The sequence below is a fragment of the Furipterus horrens genome, unplaced genomic scaffold (genome assembly GCF_987537825.1).
Source record: "Furipterus horrens unplaced genomic scaffold, mFurHor1.1.pri manual_scaffold_4, whole genome shotgun sequence".
NCBI classification, from domain to species: Eukaryota; Metazoa; Chordata; class Mammalia; order Chiroptera; family Furipteridae; genus Furipterus; species Furipterus horrens.
The window spans coordinates 54,074,439-54,093,918 of NW_028327174.1; the positions used below are offsets into that span (position 1 = coordinate 54,074,439).

At 47.7% G+C, this 19,480-nt stretch overlaps 1 protein-coding gene across 8 annotated transcripts in view; it reads right to left on the bottom strand.

The window, feature by feature from the left end:
- The window catches only part of SMUG1 (single-strand-selective monofunctional uracil-DNA glycosylase 1), a 50,809-nt gene extending 31,329 nt beyond the window's left edge, over positions 1–19,480 (bottom strand). For 3 of the 8 annotated variants that reach the window (XR_016510476.1, XM_090273302.1, XM_090273301.1), the window contains exons 1-3: positions 12,778–12,833; positions 8,906–9,207; positions 7,551–7,868 (exon numbers count right to left, since the gene is read on the bottom strand). Coding sequence is in view for 6 of the 8 variants with exons in the window: in XM_090273302.1 (XP_090129428.1) it covers positions 7,551–7,868; positions 8,906–9,196 (609 nt within the window). In the remaining 2 variants the exon portion in view is untranslated. The other 5 variants (XR_016510477.1, XM_090273303.1, XM_090273300.1 and 2 more) reach the window with 4 other exon arrangements.

The following is a 19,480-nucleotide window of genomic DNA, read 5'->3' on the forward strand; positions in this document are numbered from 1 at the left end:
CATCGCCGAGCGGGCTGGTTATGCATTTAAATGTTATTTAATTGGATTGCGGAGGAGCTGGGGGCCAGAGCGCCCCCGCCCCCGCCCCGAATACTCCGCACGCCCGGGCTGCTCGCCTCCTCCGCAAATCTGTTTTCCGAGTCACAGATTGCAGTGCACCCCCCACTCAACACGCCTCCCCTCACCCCGACGGCTCCCCTTCGTGTCTGGGCTCCTTCTTCTGTTCTCCCCTCCCCAATGAGCCAGAGGACACTCAGAAAGACACAAGTCCCCTGAAGATGCATGAAAATGCAAAGGACACACACAAAAATACTACAAAGACACAACAGCAGCAAAAATGGGTAAAACTAAATGATACAAGTGTCCATCTGAGAGATTTTTTAAAATGCAGAGACAAAAAAATATCCCCATGGATCACGAAAGCACACAAATGTATATAAGACAATAGAGATTCACACTCCAGAGGGAACACATCACCCTGACCCTTAAAATGGTTCTTACAAAGTAACACTACCACACACAGGGGAACAAGATCACGTTAACTCAGTGACCTTACAGGGTCACGCATAGACTTTCTTCAAAGTTAGGTAAAAAGCAAAACACACATTCACTCTCACACTAGGAGCAAAGCCATCACACCCCAATTGTTCCACTGTGTGCCTTGCCAGGGTTGAAAGGCAAATCCTTCCTTCAAAGACATCTTGTTCTTTTCCCAGGCCACAGCAGAAAGTGCCACCTGCTGAGGTTCTGATAGGCAACTGCATCAGTCATCAAGTTTCTTAAAACTGAACAAAGAAACAAACTGAACCAAAATTACAACAGGTAGACTGGAGGGTAGACACCAGGAAGGCCTTCCTAAAAAAGAAAGTTTGAAATTCCAAGAGGTGAAGCTGGGCATTTGTGTGAGACCCAGCTTCTCTGTCAACTGCAATAGGAGAGCCATTTTTGCAGCCTGGACTAGGAGTTAGTTAGCACCATCAAGATGGATGGAAGGACAGAATCACCTGCAGAGGCATGTCCTCCCCACACTCCCAACTGGCAGACAGGAAATTGCTGGCCTGAAATGATAAGGGTCAAGCTGCTTCAATTAACGAAAATGGAAATGGCAACACGACTTGGCATTGGCTATCATGCAGGACTGTTCTGGGCTCTCAGCCACCCCCTCTGCAAGCTGGGCCTAGAGACTGACATCAGACTGATATTCTTGAGCTAGATGTAGGGGCAGAAGAATGGGCAGGAAGATATGCAGGAAATTTTTATTGCAGTTGTTTTGTTGGTTTGGTTTTTGTTTTGTTTTTGACAGAATGTGGGTCAAAACAGGGAGGGAGAGAAAGTTTCCCCAAATACATTATAATTCAACCTTGACTGGTAAGCTTGGGCTGGGGCCAGGCTGGCACTAAGACTTCTGTAGAAGAAAGCAATTCAGCTTCCCCTAAAGCAATTTATTTCTGCATCACCTGATGGTCATAGCTGGGAAGTTTATCCATGTGTCTAACCTCAATGTCTCAAGCTGCAATTGAAATTATTACATTTCTTTCTTCGGGGTATTAGGAAAAAAAACAAACAAAAAAAAAAAAAACAGCTAGCCTACATCTTCCTAAACAAGAATATTTGAAGAGCTGAGGCACTCTCTGTGCTGGGCCACAACCTCTATTCCCTTCCTCCATTCCATGTATTTTTCCTGCCCAGCTATGCCCAGGTGGAGTTTCTGGTCTTTTTTGGCTCTAGCACTTGGACACCCCCTGATACAACCTGCTGCAGTTTTCCATCCTTGGAGGTTCACAGAACAAGAGATCAAAGAGGAAGCCCTGCTTCCTGTCTCCCATAAAGCCATGCCCAATCTTTGATTCTTGCCAATTCCTGGCCCCAGAGCCTCTCACCCTCATCCTGTTTTCTATTCCCTTGCAGTTTGGGCTGAGAAATTCTTGGAGAGATCAGACACCATGGCCCCCTTTCTGAACAGCCACTCCATGGAAGTAGCAAGATTGAGCAATTGATGAGAGACCAACTCTCCAATCACCATCCTGTTCTCACAGGCACACACACCTCCTGCCTACACTCTGAGGACCAATCATTTCCTCAGTCAGTGTGCCCAGAGCACTGTGTTTAGAACTTGTTCACACACGTTTTCCATTTGATTTATACTATAATTATATGCCTGTATCTCCCAGCACCAGACAGCGAGCAACGTAAGGGCAAAGAACCATCTAATTCACCTCTGTAACTCCCTGCAGTGCCTAGCATGGGGAATGGCACTCAGCCGACATCAATACATGTTTGTTGAATTGAAAAGGAAAATGAAGGTCCACACAGTGGTCAAATTCAGGACAATCTTTCTTTAAGCCATTCCATTTCAGTAAGGGAAACAAAGAGGAGGAAAAGTCTCTTTCTTCTCGAACACACTCCGTACCTCAGTCTCAGGACCACTTCTGCCCCAAGCAGAGTTTGGCTTCTATCAAGTTGAGTGTTATATGTGTCTGCATGTGTGTGCACGCACGTGCAGATTTTTAAACCTCTATCACTCATCTGAACCAGAATTTGAGTCATCATCACTGGGAAAAAGCAATAGACTCTGGGGGACATTCATGTTATTGCACGGGCACCTTGGGGTGTATCTCCAAAACCAGATTCATGTATTATTTGCACATTTGTCCACAACACCTTTGTGCCAAGTGTGGGGTTACATGCTGGGGAAAGGAAGAAACCCACTCTTGCCTTCAAGGTACCAGTGCAATCCTGTCTTAATCTTGGCTACATGTCCATAGTACAAAGAGAAAAATAGATATCAGGTTGAACTTCAGACCTCCCAAATCAAAATCTCTTAAGTGGAGCTGGGACACTTGCCTTTTTTAAAACCTCCACAGGTGAATTGATTCACAGGCAGGGTTGTAAGCCACTGATCTTTAAATCAGTGCTGTCCAATAGAACTCTCTGCAATGATGGAATGTTTCCTATCTGTGCCATCCAATCAGTAACCCCTAGCCACGTGTGGCTATTGAGCACTTGAAATATGGCTAGTGACTAAGGAATTGAACTTAAAAAAATTTTTTTAAGTATATTTTATTGATTATGCTATTACAGTTGTCCCAATTTTTCCCCCTTGCCCTCCTCCACCCGGTACCCCCCCTCCCCTCCAGCAATCCCTCCCCTTTAGTTCGTGTCCACGGGTTGTGCATACAAGTTCTTTGGCATCTCCATTTCCTATACTATTCTTAACATCCCCGTCTATTTTGTACCTACCAATTATGCTTCTTAATCCCTTCTTGCATTGTGCAAGGAAGCGAAGCGTGTCTACCTATGCCTCCATCTTGACCAGAAGTCTGTTTCTTGTTTTTATTAGTATTAATTTTATGGGTGGAAGTAAGCCATGTTGCTTTTTATCATACTCCCGCCGAGTCCCTCCTCCTCCTGAACTTTTTTTCTTTTTAAGATTTTATTTGTTTATTTTTAGAGATTGGAGAAGGGAGAAAGAGGGAGAGAAACATCAATGTGTGGTTGCCTCTTGCACGCCCCCTACTGGGGACCGGGCCACAACCCAGGCATGTTTCCTGACCAGGAATTGAACTGGTGACCCTTTGGTTTGCAAGCCAGTGCTCAATCCACTGAGCCACACCAGCCAGGGCTGACCTTTTTATTTTACTTATTTTAATTAATTTAAATTTAAACAGCCACATGTCGCCAATGTCTACTATATCAGACTGTAAAACTCTACATGATCCAAAATCAGCTCATTGTGGTTTTAAAATACTTCTGTAGCCCTGGCTGGTGTGATTCAGTGGATTGAGCACTGGTTTGCAAACCAAAGGGTCACCAGTTCGATTCCTGGTCAGGAAACATGCCTGGGTTGTGGCCCGGTCCCCAGTTGGGGGCATGCAAGAGACAACCAATCAAGAGTTCTGTCACACATCAATGTTTCTCTCCCTCTCTTTCTCCTTCCCTTTCCCTCTCTATAAAAATAAATAAAAATAAAAACCTTTTAAAAATATAAAATACTTCTGTAGCAGCTTAAGTCTCCATTCCCTTTGACTCAGAAGAAAACAATAAGCTTCACTTCCCTAAGAACACTGTTATTTGAACTGAAGAAACTGCTCTAGAATGAATTGGGGGCTCTGGGCCAGTCTGCTGCATTAAGTCCTAACAGCTAGCTAAGCCACTTCATCAGCCTCCACCCCCTAGAGTGGAGAAAAGGCACTCCTGAGTACTCTCTTTTGTTAAGAGATTGATATTGGTGGGGGACAGAAAAAGAAGTGACATGACTTTAGGTGCCTATTATGAATGAAGGGTATCCCCCCAAATCATACGTTGAAGCCCTAACCCCCAATGTGACTGTATTGGAGAAAGGGCCTTTAAAGAGGGAATTAAAAGTTAAAAAGGTCACAGGTGGGACCCTAATCCAATATGACCGATGTCCTTATAAGAAGAGAGCTATCAGGAAGGTACATGCACAGAAAACAGGCCATTAGAAAACACAGGATGAAGGCAAGCCAAGGAGAGCGGCCTTAGGAGAAACCAAACCTGCAGACATCTGCATTTTGGACTTCCAGCCTCCAGAACTGTGAGAAAATAAATTTGTTGTTTAAGCCACTCCAACTGTGGTATTTTTGTTATGGTAGCAGACTAGCACAGTGCCCTTGGGTAAAGGCAGTGCCAGAACCCTAATCAGCTTCTCGCTGACAAGATGCACCCCAAGAATACTGATTCTGTGACACCTGTCTTCAAGTCATCATCCTAGTCACTGCTGTTCAAGTGCTTCTGCACTGCACAACCCCACCACCTCATAATTCTCACCCCAATTTTAAGCTTTCACGCAGACTCTTCTATCCCCCTGTGACTTCCTCCCTACACACAAACCCCCTCCCTTTCCATTCCTGACCCCTTCCACCTACACTATCTGCTATATGGCATGTCCCTTTGTCCCCATCTGTGGGTTTCCACTTATTGTTGGGTGTTTTGAGTATTTTCTGTGCATCTCATTTCCCCACTGGACTTTAAATTCTCTAAGATTAGTCTAGAATTCAAGACCCTTTATAAGCTGTTCCCCCTACTTCCCCCTCCAGCTTTTCCTCCCAACTGTGCCAAGTCAATGCTAATCTATTTGACAGCCCTTGAACATAACAATGTTTTTCTCTAAGCTCACCAAAACTTTCCCTCTAAGGCCACTTGAAATGCCACCACCTCCAGAGCTTTCCCTGACTGCCTCAGCTAAATTCATAAGGGGACAATGACCTCTTATCTCTGTGAAGTTACTCCACAGTGTCTAATCCAGTCCTCTGCAACATGGGGCAATGAAATGACTACTTACCACTATAGTACTGACAGCAGAGAGAGAAGAGACATCTAAGACACATGGGGGTGCAAAGCTGTAGTACAATTCTGATGCTAATTACCCAGAGTTAGCCCATACTCCACAGGTTTAAGAGCAAAGCCCCAAACAAGACTGCCCTCATTTCAGATGCCAGCTGCAAGTTCAGGGGTCCCCAGGTCACCTAAAGTTCTAACTGGCTACAAATGCAGCCCCTCAGGTTCAGTAATTTTCTCAGTAAAGCACCCTACTTACAATCACAATTTTATTACAAAGGATACCAATCAAGCAAGACCAGCCAAATGAACAGACATCTAGGGCCCTTTCCCCATGGAATCATGACACATCCCCTTTCTGAAACAACCATGTCTTCATCAACCAGGAAGCTCACCAAAGCCTCAGTGCCCAGTTTTTACTAGTGTTTCATTATGTAGGCATAATTGATTGAAATCATTGACCACATGGTTGAATTCAATCTCTAGCCCCCTTCGCTTCCCTGGAGGCTGATATCATCTGGCTCAAAGCCCCAACCCTCTAATCACAAGGTTGGTCTTTCTGACATGGTCACTCTCATCCTGAGTCAAACGTCATCAAAACTCAGGAGTAGTCTGAGTGATCCACCCTGAATAACAAAAAAATTCCTATCACTTGGGAGATTCCAAGGATTTAGAGGCTCTCTCCAAAAAAGACCAAGGACAAAGACCAAATTCTTTATTATACAATGTGAGGTGGGGAGAAATGGGGGGACTCAGACACTTACACTTAAAATCCTTAATTTTGAAAGCCGGAGATGACCTGTCCCAGGAGAGTCCATGTGTTCCTCAATAGTCTCAGGACCTGTTCTGCTTCCAACCTAACTCACTTTCCAAGCCCTTACCAAGTGGGCACATCAATCAGCCATGCAACAGACTTATAAGAAATGAGTTAACCAGAGATACCAAGGCTCCCACCCACGCACCGAGGCACTGGTCTGCTACTGTGCCCTAAGTAGCAGACAAGCCACTGGGCAGGCCCCTAACAGAGACCCTGCTGCTTTGGTAAGGCAATTGGAGATCTGTTCACATCATCCCCCAGCTGCCCAAGAGAATCCTTTCCAAGTAGAGAACAGGTAAGAAGGGAAAAAATCTAAACTACCACCTTCCACTCCTGACATGCAGGAGGGGGAAAAAAGCACCAACACAAAAGGATTTAGGAGCTTTTAATGCTTAGACTGAAAAATCACAGGCTGGGTTTTTCATAGTCATTGGTCCAGCTCTGGCAGGGCAAGTCTGCCCTTCACCCAAGCCATAGGTAGAAGCTAAGACATCTCCCCAACCAAGGGCAGCCCTTGTAGTGCAGTTACTCCCCAACCCAGACAAGAAAAAAGAAGTGTAATGAGCACCCATGTGCCAGGCACTACACAAGGCACTTTTAAGTGTTACCTCAGTTAATCCCCATACCAACCCCACGAGGACCCCCATTTTACAGAAGAGGATCCTGAGGCTTGGAGAGGTTAATCAACTTGCCCCAAGTCATAAAGTTCACAAGTCTCAAAAGATCTTCAAGCCCTTCCCACTCCGCCACATTGAATTCTTTCTCTGATCCAGCCTCAGTCTTCCATAAGTTCATTCTTAATACCCATGTCCCATGCTTTGTCCTGGTCCCTGTGAGGAAAGGGGTCAGCAGAAGGACACTATTCTATGAGAATGGGTGGGAATCCTGGCAGGATCTTTTCTCTAAAACAGCAAATATGGCCTTGGAGGTCACTCAGCTGAACAGAGGTTCCTAAGGAAACAGTAAACTAAGCAGTTTGCAGGTGCTGTCTCTCTGTGGAGTTAGGTACCACAGGACCAAAAACGCAACACTCAGAGTAAGGGGAAGAAAGCAGGAATCAGGACAAGCAGGAGTAGTGTCGAAACTGCCAAAACCGCAGATCCCAGCAACCAGGCAGTGAGGTGGACTTTCTTGCTCCACTCCAGGAGGCCTGTAGTCATCTGCTTGCCCACGAAGGACTTGGGGAGCCTTGAATGTGTCCTATGCCGGGCCCCAGGAGCACTTATTTTGTTGATAACAGCGGCAGCAGCCCTAGTTCATTCAGTCTCTCCTTGGCCATTGCCTCCCAGCCCCTGTTAGCCTGTGGGCTCCGAGGTGAGGGATGTAGCAGCCCCTCCACCTGGACCTCAGGCATCAAACCAGCCAGAGCCCGCCGTGCCCGCTGCTCCGCCACCCGCCCCACTCCCACTACCAGCCGCACCCCCAGTAACTGCACCTGCCGGCAGAGAGCAGCATCACAGAGTCCCAGAAGCTGTTCTCGCTGCTTGGCAGGCAAGTCAGCAGGGGTGAGGTTTCGCCCACTGGGAGCCAGGAAGAGCAGAGGACACAAATTGTGGACAAAACAGTGATGGAAGAAGACCTCGGGCTGTCCACAGAGGTTCCGGAAAAAGCCCCAGAACCGGGCACCGCTCACCTCAGACTGTGGGCACTCCAGTCCCAGCACTGGTCGTTTAGGGTGCTCTTGGGGAGGGGTCAGCACAGTGCCCCTGATGCCCAACCAGTCCCGGACTACACTCACTTCCCCAAAGGGTACCTGTGGGGAAGGAGAGACATGAGGGCTTCAAACTGAAGAACTGACACCTGTTCTCTCACCAACTGAGCCCTTTTCACCCTCCATGAGGATCCAGCCTGAACACCCCACACATATACCCTGCTATCTTCACCCAAAGACCTGAGACAAGGATTCCTGGTCCTGTAGTTTGAACCTGTCCCTCTTTCTCCAGTTTTTCATTGTGGGCCATGGTCCAGAAGAATCTATTTGTTTGCCTCTGGGACCATGTGCAGGGAGTACACAGGGATATCCGGCCCTTCACAGGGTGTGATGGGTTGTACTGAGGACAGACCAGTGGTCTGAGGCAGAGGGGCCACCAGGGGTAGAGAAGGCACAAGGACAGGGCTGACCACTGCTCTCTGGGTGCCCTCTCAGCCCCAAGCCTCAGGCTGTCATTTCCATCGGTCATCATTGATCACCTTTCATCCCCAAGTTGGGGTCAATAAAAACGATTGAGATTCCTGCCCTGAAGCCTCTTCCCCTCCCCCACCTGTCAAGCACTCCCACCGAGGGGCAGTCACTCATCCTGAGGTCTGAAAGATAAGCAAGCAGGCCCTGGAGCCTGGCTCTGTTCTGAACCTCTCCTCAGCTAAGAAACAGAACCCAGGTTGCCTGAATGCCCTGCATTAATTCCATACCCACCCTGCCAAACAGTCTCTCCTGAGGACTCAGTAGTCCTGATCCCTCTCCTGATCCCAACCACATTCCAGGGAGAGGACAGATCCGGCAAGGTAAGGTAAGGATGGGGCTGGCGGAAGGAAGGGCTCTCAGAGGCAATTAGTGGACAGCTCACAAGGGAAATGGAACTACCACTAATGTTCTTGATTAACTATGGGCAGCGAGACCAGGAGAGTACCTGAGACCCACAGGAGCCAGTGTCTGTGTTGGGAGGGGATGGGAGCCCCACACATCTACACATGTCCACAGCCGTGCACATGCTCCTCCTCCATAGCACATGCAGCCAAGCATCCACCCTGGAGCTTCCCACTCCACCCGCCAGGGGCAGCCAAGCCCTTTACCCCAGTCTGGGCCATGCCGAAGGGTCCAGGGTTCATGCCCAGGAATAGCACTTCCTTGGGGCCCTGGCAGTAGTGGGTCACATAGTTGCGATGTGGCTCCCATGCATACTCCACGGGATTGTAGATAATGCCCACAGGCTCAGAAAACTGCAACTGGCTCAGCTCAGCATTGAGCCGAAGCTCCTCCTCCAGGAAGTCCTCAGCCAAGCTTCTAGGGCAGGGCTGGGGCTCCATCCGGTCACCTGCAGGCTCATGGAAGGGCTCCAGTGGGAAAGCCTGGGGCATAGCCATGTCACCATCACCTGGAAAAGAAATGGACAGAGGCCCCCTCAGCCCTAGAGTGGGTGGGATCCAGGCTCTCCAGGGCCCCTACTACCACTTCCTGGGCTCAGAAGAGACTGTATCAGTCATCCCCCAACCTCCAGGAAGGACTGAGCTCATCTCAGTTCTTGGTAATGAAAGGACCCCTTCTGTCCCTGCTTTAAGTATCCTTCCTCTTCATTCATCACCCAGTGAGGCTAACCTATAACCAAACATCCCCCACTCTAAACCTCCTTTCCATCAGGCACAGGTCTTTAGTCACTAGTTCCTAGACCATGCCAAACATATGGTAAGCTTCCAAAAAATGTTTACTGGTGGTGAAATTTCAGCCTTTAATGTCACTCTTAATAAAACAAGCCCAGCCAGAATGAGCTGTGTCGTGGAAACCAATGTGCTGAAGAATGAGATGCAGGTGCAAAGCCATAGCTTAGAGACTAATTACAGAGGGCTAATTACAATAGCTTCCAGGTGGTAAGCAAGTGCTCTGTGCCAGATACACCAGAATGAAACTCACAACAATCCCATGAGGTAGGTTTTATTGCTCCCACGTTACAGGCGAGAAGACTGAGGCTAGCACGATCAAGGGTCACACAGTTAGCAAGTCATGAAGCTGGTATTTGAAGCTAAACTATCTGACTCAAGGTTGTGCTGTTCATCACGCACACCATCTTGCCTTAGATGGTCTGACCAGTCACCCTGCTAATTCTACAACCTCCCCAGCCCAGCCCAGCTTCTTGCCCACATTCATGAATCCTTAGTGGTGAGTAGGATGCCTACTAGACTCAGAATAGACTCTTACAAGCTATGTAACCATGGCCTGAGTCTCCAGTTTCCTCATCCAAATACTAAAAATAATAACATCCACTTAACAATATATCCTTGATATAAGGGCAGTTTCACTTATATGTGTAACCTAAAAAAACAAAATAAATGAATAAGCAGAAGAGAAACAGACTCATAGGTACAGAGAACATTTTGACAGTTGCCAGATGAGAGGGAGTTTGGGGAGATGGGTGGAAAAGATGAAGGGATTAAGTACAAATTGGTAGTCATGGGGATGTTAAGTACAACATAGGAAATATGGTCAATAATATTTTAATAACTATCTATAGTGTCAGATGGGTACTAGATTTATCAGAATGATCACTTTGTGAGTTATATAAATGTCTAATCACTGGGTTGTATACCTGAAATGAATATATTATTGTATGTCAACTGTAATTAAAAACATTGATATAAGAAAGAAGAATAATATAAATAAAAAACATATTGGTATAAGAGATAGAATGAGATGTTATGTGTAAGGGGGGAGGGAGGACAGAGGGAAAGGAAAAGAAAAAGAGGGAAGAAGGGGGAAGGAGGCAGAGGGAGCACTCAAGCAAGTTTTATAACCTGTAAAAGCCATTCCTTCCAATCTTTCCAATCTTACTACTCCCCTGAAAACCCAGCATTTCAGCCTCACCATAAACTCACACTTTGAAAATGCCTTTCCTACCCCAACTCTCAAAACTCTGTACATGCCATTTCTACAAACACCGAGTCAACCAGGACTGTGACTCCCCAACTCTCCAGACACCCAAATTACTCAACTTTTACAATGCAGTGGAAACCACCCCTTTGATAAAGCCCTCCCTCCTCAACACACTGCAGAATTTGCCCTAGCTTCCCAGCCTCACGCCACATGAGTCGGTCTGGCATGGGGCCTGGGAATCTCTATTTTGAACAAGCTCCCCAAGGTGTTTCTGATGGTGAAGGCTGAGAACCACTGTGTGTCACCATGGTTAGTGGCTTCTTCATGAATTCATACCTTGCGCCTCACCCCAAATATACTTGAGATCAGAGGCCAGTCATTGTTCAATTTCCCTCCCTATAGCCAAGGTCCTAGCTCTTATTAGGTAGTCAACAACACCTACTCAGCATTGTCCATCCCTGATTAAAACTACCTTCTACTAAGGAGCCTTTCCTGATGCACTCCTCTCCACTTCTACACATCCTGATTCACTGAAGGCTGAGCTGCCCAATGGTAGTTTGCTTGCTTCCCAGGGCTTACCAGGCTCAGGATATGATTGCATCAGGTCCAGATCTCCCATAGGGAAGACCATGGTTCTTTCTCCCTGTCAACCCCTCGCCCAGGTTAAGGATAACCCAGTTAGGAACTCAGGATTGACAAAACAGCTTGATCCATCAACCTGTTCTCTGACTCTAGCCTGGAGGAAAAGAGGGGAAAAAAAATTAGGAGCCAAACTTAGGAAGCCCATTCCCAGGCTGATCTCAGAAGTCTTTTAATTCACCTATCCAGGTGGTTACCCAGGGCCAATTGGACTCAAACACATTGAGAAGCAAACTGCAGAGAACTCAAATGTCTCAGGGGCCCTTGCTTTGCATCTCCATTAGTATCAACATTAGTGGATCTGCTGCTCCAGATGTGGACTCTCTCTCTCAAACCTTAAGTTGGACCTACCTTTGATCTTTAGAGATCTATGCTGGAGACAGCAAGGCTCAGGGTACACAAAGTAACAAGGCCTTATTTTCAGTGTTTTGGGGTTTCAAAACCTGATCTGATAGCAAGAGCCACTGGCTGGGTGTCATTTTACTCTTAAAGAGTCATTTAACTCCCCTATCTATGAGATGAAAATGAGAAATTCCACCTGCCAGCAGTAAACTCATTTATGTTTTCCAATATTTATGAATCTCTTACATGATAGGTACTATAATAGTCTTCCTCTTGGTGGGGAAGAAATCCAAAATGAAAAAAAAATGTAGGCCAGGCTCATAAACTACTGAGAAAACAAATAAACAACTGTAATACACTGTGATTCGAGCTTTAATGTCCTGAACAAAATACTGTAGTAAGAGTCCAGAAGAGGAATTTGAAAGTCCTATCTAAAGTCATCAAGAGCCAGAGACGTAAGAAACATATATGCTTTATAAATTAGTGTCATATTACATTAAGTGCAGAGGAAGCAGAGGGTGGTCCAGTGATAAGTCTGGCGACCTAGGCTTTATGACACCAAGTCCAGGAAGTTTAGGGACAGCGACCTGTCCCTTACGGGTACTCCAGGAACCCAGGGACAATCAGAAAATCCTTTAAAAAAATAATAATACTAATAGAGCATGAACTGAAAATACCACTTAATCCTTTCTCCTGATTCCAATGGGGCAGACGACTAAGGCTCCATAGGAAACCTCCGCGAGCAACCAACTCAGCTAACTGTATTTGTGAAACAAGGAAATTAAAGCTTACTTAAGAATGAAAGGAAGGGAAGGGGAAGGAGAAGAGGGGAGGAATGGAGGAAGGAAGGAAAGAAGGAAAAGAAAAAAAGAAAAAAGAAACCCCCGCGTCCGCCCACGGGCTCCGCCGAAAGTCTAGTCCCCGCAGTGCTCCGGGCGATTCCTTGGGCTCTGCGCCCGCTGCGCTGGGGCGAGCCACAAACAGAGCGAGGGGCCCCAACACACAGACAACACGACTCCCACCTGCCGCCGTCCCAGAGCCCCCGTGAGCCCTGAGCCAGCCCCTGGTGCCCCAGGATCACAGCCTCCTACTTCCTCACCTGCTCCAGCTCCCCATTCGGTTTCCGATTCCTCACCCCGCCCCCGGACGCGGAGGACCGTGGGACTCGTAGTCTACTTTGTTTAGGGAATGAGATTGGCCTAGCCCCGGTCACTTCCGCCGGAAATACTCAAGTCCCCGGAAAGCGTGGTAAATGAGCGCTAAGCGACGCTGGGGGTTGTAGTTTATTTAATCCTTCAGGGCAAAATCAAGAAGACTTGAGAAGTGAGTGAGGGCATCGCCCTTCCGAAACTCATCCACAGCACTTTTCCCAAAGGGATTAAGAATCAAGGAGCATCAATCATCCCCAACCTCTCAACTCACCTGAGGGTATTAACAATGGCTAAAGACCATCTGTAGCCCTCCTGCTGCCCCAGGTACGAAACCTCTCCTTTGCAGCCCTCCAAGGACTATATATATATATATATATATATATATATATATATATATATATATATATACACAGAACATCTACAGAGGCACTTCTGTCACCTCCTAACAACTCTTACTAATGCCTCTTCCAGCCCCTGACTTCTCTCCCTCCTCTACTCTATTTGCCCAGCCCTATAATCTCCAATCATTCTCAATCCTCCCCGTCATACACTATATCCAGGACACCTTCTCTAACCCATTCCAATCCCATGGCTACACCTAACAGTCCATTCCCTCCCACCTCCCCCACCCAATATCAATGTGCAAAGCTGTACCACTCCTAGTTTTGTTCTTGTTCTCTCTGGGTCTGTTTCTGTGTGCTGACTATAAGGTTTTCATTAGTCTGGAACCCCCTGAAATCAGTTATCCTCTCAATTCCTCCATCCCCACCCCCTGCACACGTCAGTACAGCCATGACTGAGATCAGGGAGAAGCAAGGTCTCCCTGCATGAAGTAAGGAAGGAGACCAATAAACCTCAAAATAGAAAGAAGTGAGAGAACAAGGATGCTACCCCCTTCCCAAGTTTCTGTTGCTCTCCTACCAATAGATAAAAAATTAACGGGTGCAGCAGAAGCTTCAGGGAACTATGAGCTGTGATCCTCTGATGCCAAAGGTGAGAAACCACTCTCACCCTTACAAGACTTTGGAAACTGATTTAATCATCTATCTCACAATGTCCATTATTTCCTGAGCTTTCATTTGTGCCAGATTCTCCCCCTCTCCATGTCTTTGCCTTTCTCTCCCCATATAAATGTATCTCTATCCCTAGTCTCTTGTAACATGTGTGTCTCTGAATCTCTGTGTACATGTTTTCCTGTCTCTGTTTCTTTCTCTGGAATGACTGAAATAAGAATATCCTGAGCTTCTAGAACTGACATCCCCCTCAAGCTCCTCTATCTCTATAGATCTATGTACTTGTGTGTCTCTGAACAAAAATTAGTGTGGAAGGCGGCACACTGTTTAAGAATTCTAGGAGCCTCACCACCCCTTAGACAACCCTCCTGCCCTCCCCACCCCTCTGCCACTTGCTTGCCAAGCACTTTCAGTTTTTCATCATGGCAACCCCTCCCCACTTCGGTTCTGCTTCTGACAGGACAGGAATGAGTGACAAACAGGAGGAGACCTCCTAAACCATCAGCCCTAATTTCAGCTTCCTGAAAGAGTTGGATAACTGTTTCTGTCCACAAAAGCCCATTCACCCCAGGGAGCCCAGAGGTAGGGAGTCCAGACACAGGAAGAAAGTGAGTCTTGGGAAACCCACAATGAGTCCCTATACCTGACCCCAGAGGGGTCTGGGGCCCTTCTCTGCCTTTAGTCCATGCTGCTCCTCCCCACGGAGCAAGTCCCTCTAAGGGAAGATGGAAGTGAGGAGCTCCACGCCTCCATGGTGTGGACTGCTTAGAAACAGATACCCATAAACTTTCAAGAGGCAAAGCCTGAGAGATGAACTTGGACTGAGGCAGTGTCCTCCCAACCTGCCTTGTCCATCCATGTCTTAGACTCCTGGCCCTCTGGGAAGTCTCCAAGGGGCTGGCTGACTGATTTATGGATAGAGCCTTGTGATGCGTGAGCAGAAGTAGACTTAGACTGTAATCAGGAAAGAGTCTAGAGAGTTAGGTCACTCCCTAGGAGCCAGCCAGTCTTGGGTCAAGGCCCTCGGACACTTACCAGCCTGCTCCTGGGGCCAGAGCCCAGGCGGTAAGGGGTTAACCTGCTTGCTTGTTTTCCTTTGGTTTCCATGGGCTGGCTGGGCTGTGTTGGGCCATGAGCGCCATCTATCGGCCTCTGGAGGTCATAGCTCTGACTCCCAACTCGGGCTTCTAGGCTGATCTTTCAGCCCTTCCCCTGCCCCCATGCTCTCAGAGTAGGAAAGAGTTAGTTGTCTGCGGCTTGGCTCCAACGCAGAAAAAGATATTTGGGGTTGGAGAAGTAAGAGCCATATTTTCCCCTCCCCAAATACCAGGTGTCACCCTTGTCAGCTCCCACCACTTCTGGCTTGGGAACCCCAAAGATTTTCCTGTTTGACTTTCAGCGTAACCATCTCCCCCAGTTCCACTACACTGGGCGGTTACCCTTTCTGAGTCAGCCCAATGAACATGAAAAGAGCATTAAAGAGGAGAGGCAACATAGCAGAGACCTTTACAGTGTGGGCTCTGGACTCAGACTGTCTGGATTTGAATCCCAGCTTTGGCAATTTACTAGTGGTGACCATGGACGAATTACTTAACTTCTCTGTGCCTCAGTTAACTCAGTTGTTAAATGGGATAATTATAGTAATCCGTGTCTTCTTTTGTGATAATTAAATGACTCAACTACATACTGTGCTTAGTATGGTGTCTAGCACAGAATTAATGCTCCATGAGGCTAATTGTTGTTGTTATGACCATGTATGTGCCAGGTTCTCAGGCAGATGCTAATCTGAGGATTCAAGATCCAGGCCATAGAGCCACATCAGATACATGGGCACAGAGGACAAGACTGGGCAACTCATCCCTGGCTATTTCCACAAAGACAGTGACCCCTATGGGCTAGGCTTGGGGGCTGGACTTTCAGGACTGCAAGGAAAGTACTTTTTTAAAAAAGGATTTTATTTATTTATTTTTGGAGAGAGGGGAAGGGAAGAGAAAGAGGGAGAGAAACATCAATGTGTGGTTGCCTCTCACATGCCCCCAACTGGGGACCTGGCCCACAATCCAGGCATGTGCCCTGACTGGGAATTAAACCAGTGACCCATTGGTTTGCAGACCTGCACTCAATCCAGTGAGCCACACCAGCTGGGGCTGAGGAAAATACTTTTAAGGTCTCCAAGATCAGCAAGAGATGGAATGACAGAGTCAAAGAAAGAAATAAAGATAAAGATATCTTTAGATATCTTTAGATATCTTGAGGTAAAAATATACAAAGGAAAGGTGTTAAGGAAGAGACATTAACAGGCCTGTAAAAGGACTTAAATTTAGGGAAGTGGAGAGAAGTCCCTGATGTATGGGATGAGCAAGGGCCACTGCATCCAAGTACAGACACGAAGTCTCAAGCTTTGATCAGGTTCCCCAAGCTTCCCAAGATACATGGTATCACAGCCCTATCCTAGCTCTGTGGGAACTTAACCCTCAAAGTATTTCCCCCAGCCTGGTAAAGAGCAGACTTACAAATGGAGAAAGCTCTCCGTAAGTTCTACAGGTCACATTTTCACCTCCCTCCTAGAACTAGAAAACCAGGAGAGCCAGGCTGTGGATACAACCATTTGTTCCTCAATAGGTTCAACCATCTCCTGTCTCTGTGTCTTCTGTATCTCTGCCTTCATCTAGCTTACTGGGTAACGGGTGCATAGGATTCTTGTCCAAGGGGAGGGAATGAGAGGAAGAGTGACACTCTCAGTTAAGACAGAAATGCAGAGCCAGTGGAGTCCCTAGTCCAGCCTAACCACCCCAGTACCCCCATCTCCAACCCCAAGGCAACACAGACCAGCTTTATGGATTGATGACCACTTAGCTGGAGGCAGGTGACAGCTTCCAAGTCTCTCCAACTTAGTTGTTCTCCCCCTCCTGGAACCTGGATGCCTGGGTCCTCAGGAGAGGAGCAGGGATGGGCTGGATGGGCTGATTTGCATCGCTTACTTGGGAAGCAATTATCGGAGGAGCTGTCAGCTCAGCACAGCTCTCTCCTTGCTAATCGGATTTCACCAGAGCCCGGGGCTGGGGGGGCTGAGTAATTTGGCTTGATGCAGTGGTGGGAGATGTCGGGCCAGGAGGCTGGCCAATCTGTCTGAGTGGTGTTAGAGTTATCCAGAGCAATTATGCTGAGGGGACCACACAGACATCAGACAGACAGACAGCCAAAGAGACCAGAGTGGTCCCCAATCCTGCAGCAGGAGGATGAAAGTTACATGTTTGGCAGAGTGGGAAGGAGTATCTCCCACAGACTGAGCCAAATTATGTAACTGAGAAGAGGAGTCAAGATGAGTCTGGGAGGGAGGCCAAGTAGCCAAGTGGGATGAGGACCCAAGAAACCCAGCTTCCAGCCGACCCACCCACCACCCAGGCGCTACCCTGTGCTGCCAGCAAACTCATCCTTGACCAAGGACGAGTCTTTCCAGGCCTGCTCTCCCCACGCCCTGCAGTGCTCCCAGACCACACTTTCTCTGCCCCTGGCTCAGGCTCTGTCACTTGCCTTCTCTTGCCCCTGCAGCCCTTGCCCCTGCAGCCCTCTTGCACTTGTCTCCTTCCCACCCACACTGCCCCATTTCTTCTTTTTTTTTCTTTTTTTAAGATTTTACTTATCTTTAGAGATAGGGGAAGGGAGGGAGAAAGAGAGGGAGAGAAACATCACTGTGTGGTTGCCTCTCCCACACTTCCAACTGGGGACCTGGTGTGTAACCCAGGCATGTGCCCTGACTAGGAATCGAACCGGTGACACTTGGTTCACAGGCCAGCGCTTAATCCACTGAGCCCCACCAGCCAGGCACACTGCCCCATTTCTATCCCTCCCCAAGTTTTCCAGCAGACTGCTGATCGCTCTCCCTGCCTCTGTCCTCCATTCCACACCTTTCAAAAGGGTGAAGATGATAACAATAGCTAACCTTTACTGAGTGCTCCTCTACATCAAACAGCACCCTAAGTACTTGATGTGGATTCTCCCACTTAACCCTCATGCTAACACTGTGAGAAACCTACTCTTGTACCCCATGTACTGATGAGGACACTGCTGCTGACCGAATGCCCTGGAGGAGAGATGCATCTGATCTGCGCATCCCGAGCTACTAGGGCAGCCCTGGCATGCGGTTAGTGTACAATAAATGCCTGTTTACTGAATCAAGGATCAAATGTATGATTTACCTTATTCTCTACCTCCAGCTGACCTCCAGGTAACATCCACGTCCCTGGCTTGGCCTCTCAACCCTCTCATATCCTGACCTTTACCATCTCAGCTTGACCTCCCTCACACCTCTCCACACGCTCTGCGCTCCAACGTATTGGAAAACGCCACTTCCTCATCCTCTCCTGCCTTTGCACAAAGGCCCATCTCATCCCCCTTACCTGGTACATTCTTGCCTTCTCATCTCTGCCACTGAATATGTTCTGCCCACGCCCCAGCCCACATCAAATACCATCTTTCCTTTGCTTGTGCCTCCTTTGTGACCCTTGTCCCCAACTGTTAAGTGTTTCACTAATTGCTAAAGTGCCTTATGGCACCTACTAGACCGTGTATTTTAAGAGGTCAACAACACTCAGTCTCCTGAGCACAAGTCCACTGTCTTGTATCTATTAGGTGCTCAATAAATGCCTGCTGACAAGATGAATATCTGCTCTCTATTTTTGTTTATCTCATTCAGACACGCTCTTATGGTAGGCTGAAAGGCACACTGAATTTTCAAGGAAACTTGGAGATGGGGGTCTGGCACCTATCAGCAGTATGAATTTAGAAATATCATTACTTCTCTGAACCTTGGGCTAGTCATTTCATTCTTCATCTGGAAGAGGATGGCAATGCCTACCTCACAGGACATGGGACACATCCTCATCTTATCTGCTCAGGATCTATCTCTGAAGCTGCGGGTCTGTCTGTCTCCATCTTTCTGCCTCACTGCTAAGCCTCTGCCTCTCTGACCCCCCATAAATTCAGGTACAGAGCTCAGGAGTCCTACCACTCAGCTCCCTCACTCTCACTCAGGCATGTCAATTTTCCTGATGCTTCCTACATTCCCAGGGGTGGCCTCACCCTTTCCCAGGGAGCCCAGAGAACCAGGCCCACCTTGGCTCCAACATCACCTTTAAAAGTGAGACTTTGAGTTCTCCCTCTGATAATGTTAAGAAGAAGAAACAAGACAGTGGGCATGGAACTGGATGCAAATTGGCCCCAATTCTCAGTCCAAGAAAGAGAACGCCTGAGCTATGGACCAAGAGATATCCTGTGCTCATTTGCATGTCATTTGCATTATAGTTACATGTGATCAATTTCACGTTCAAATGCACAATCCTCCCTCCCCAGTTTTTCTCCCCAATGATCCCCTCAGCTGCTGCCCCCATCATTTCCCCAGCCCCTATCCCACTTCCCCTAGCCCCTGTCACAACCCTCATCCTTTTCCTTCTTCCTGCCAGGGACCACAGCGTCCCCCTCCCTTCCTTACTGCAAGGACCCACTTGCCCAATACCCAGAATAGATTCCTGGGGTCTTACCCCTAGTTCAAGAGGGGCATCCTTGCCTGCCCCCTCCCGCCATGAGCCGGGCAGGCGCAGCAGACAGCAAGCGCGCCTCTCAGCAAATCCCAGCCCCA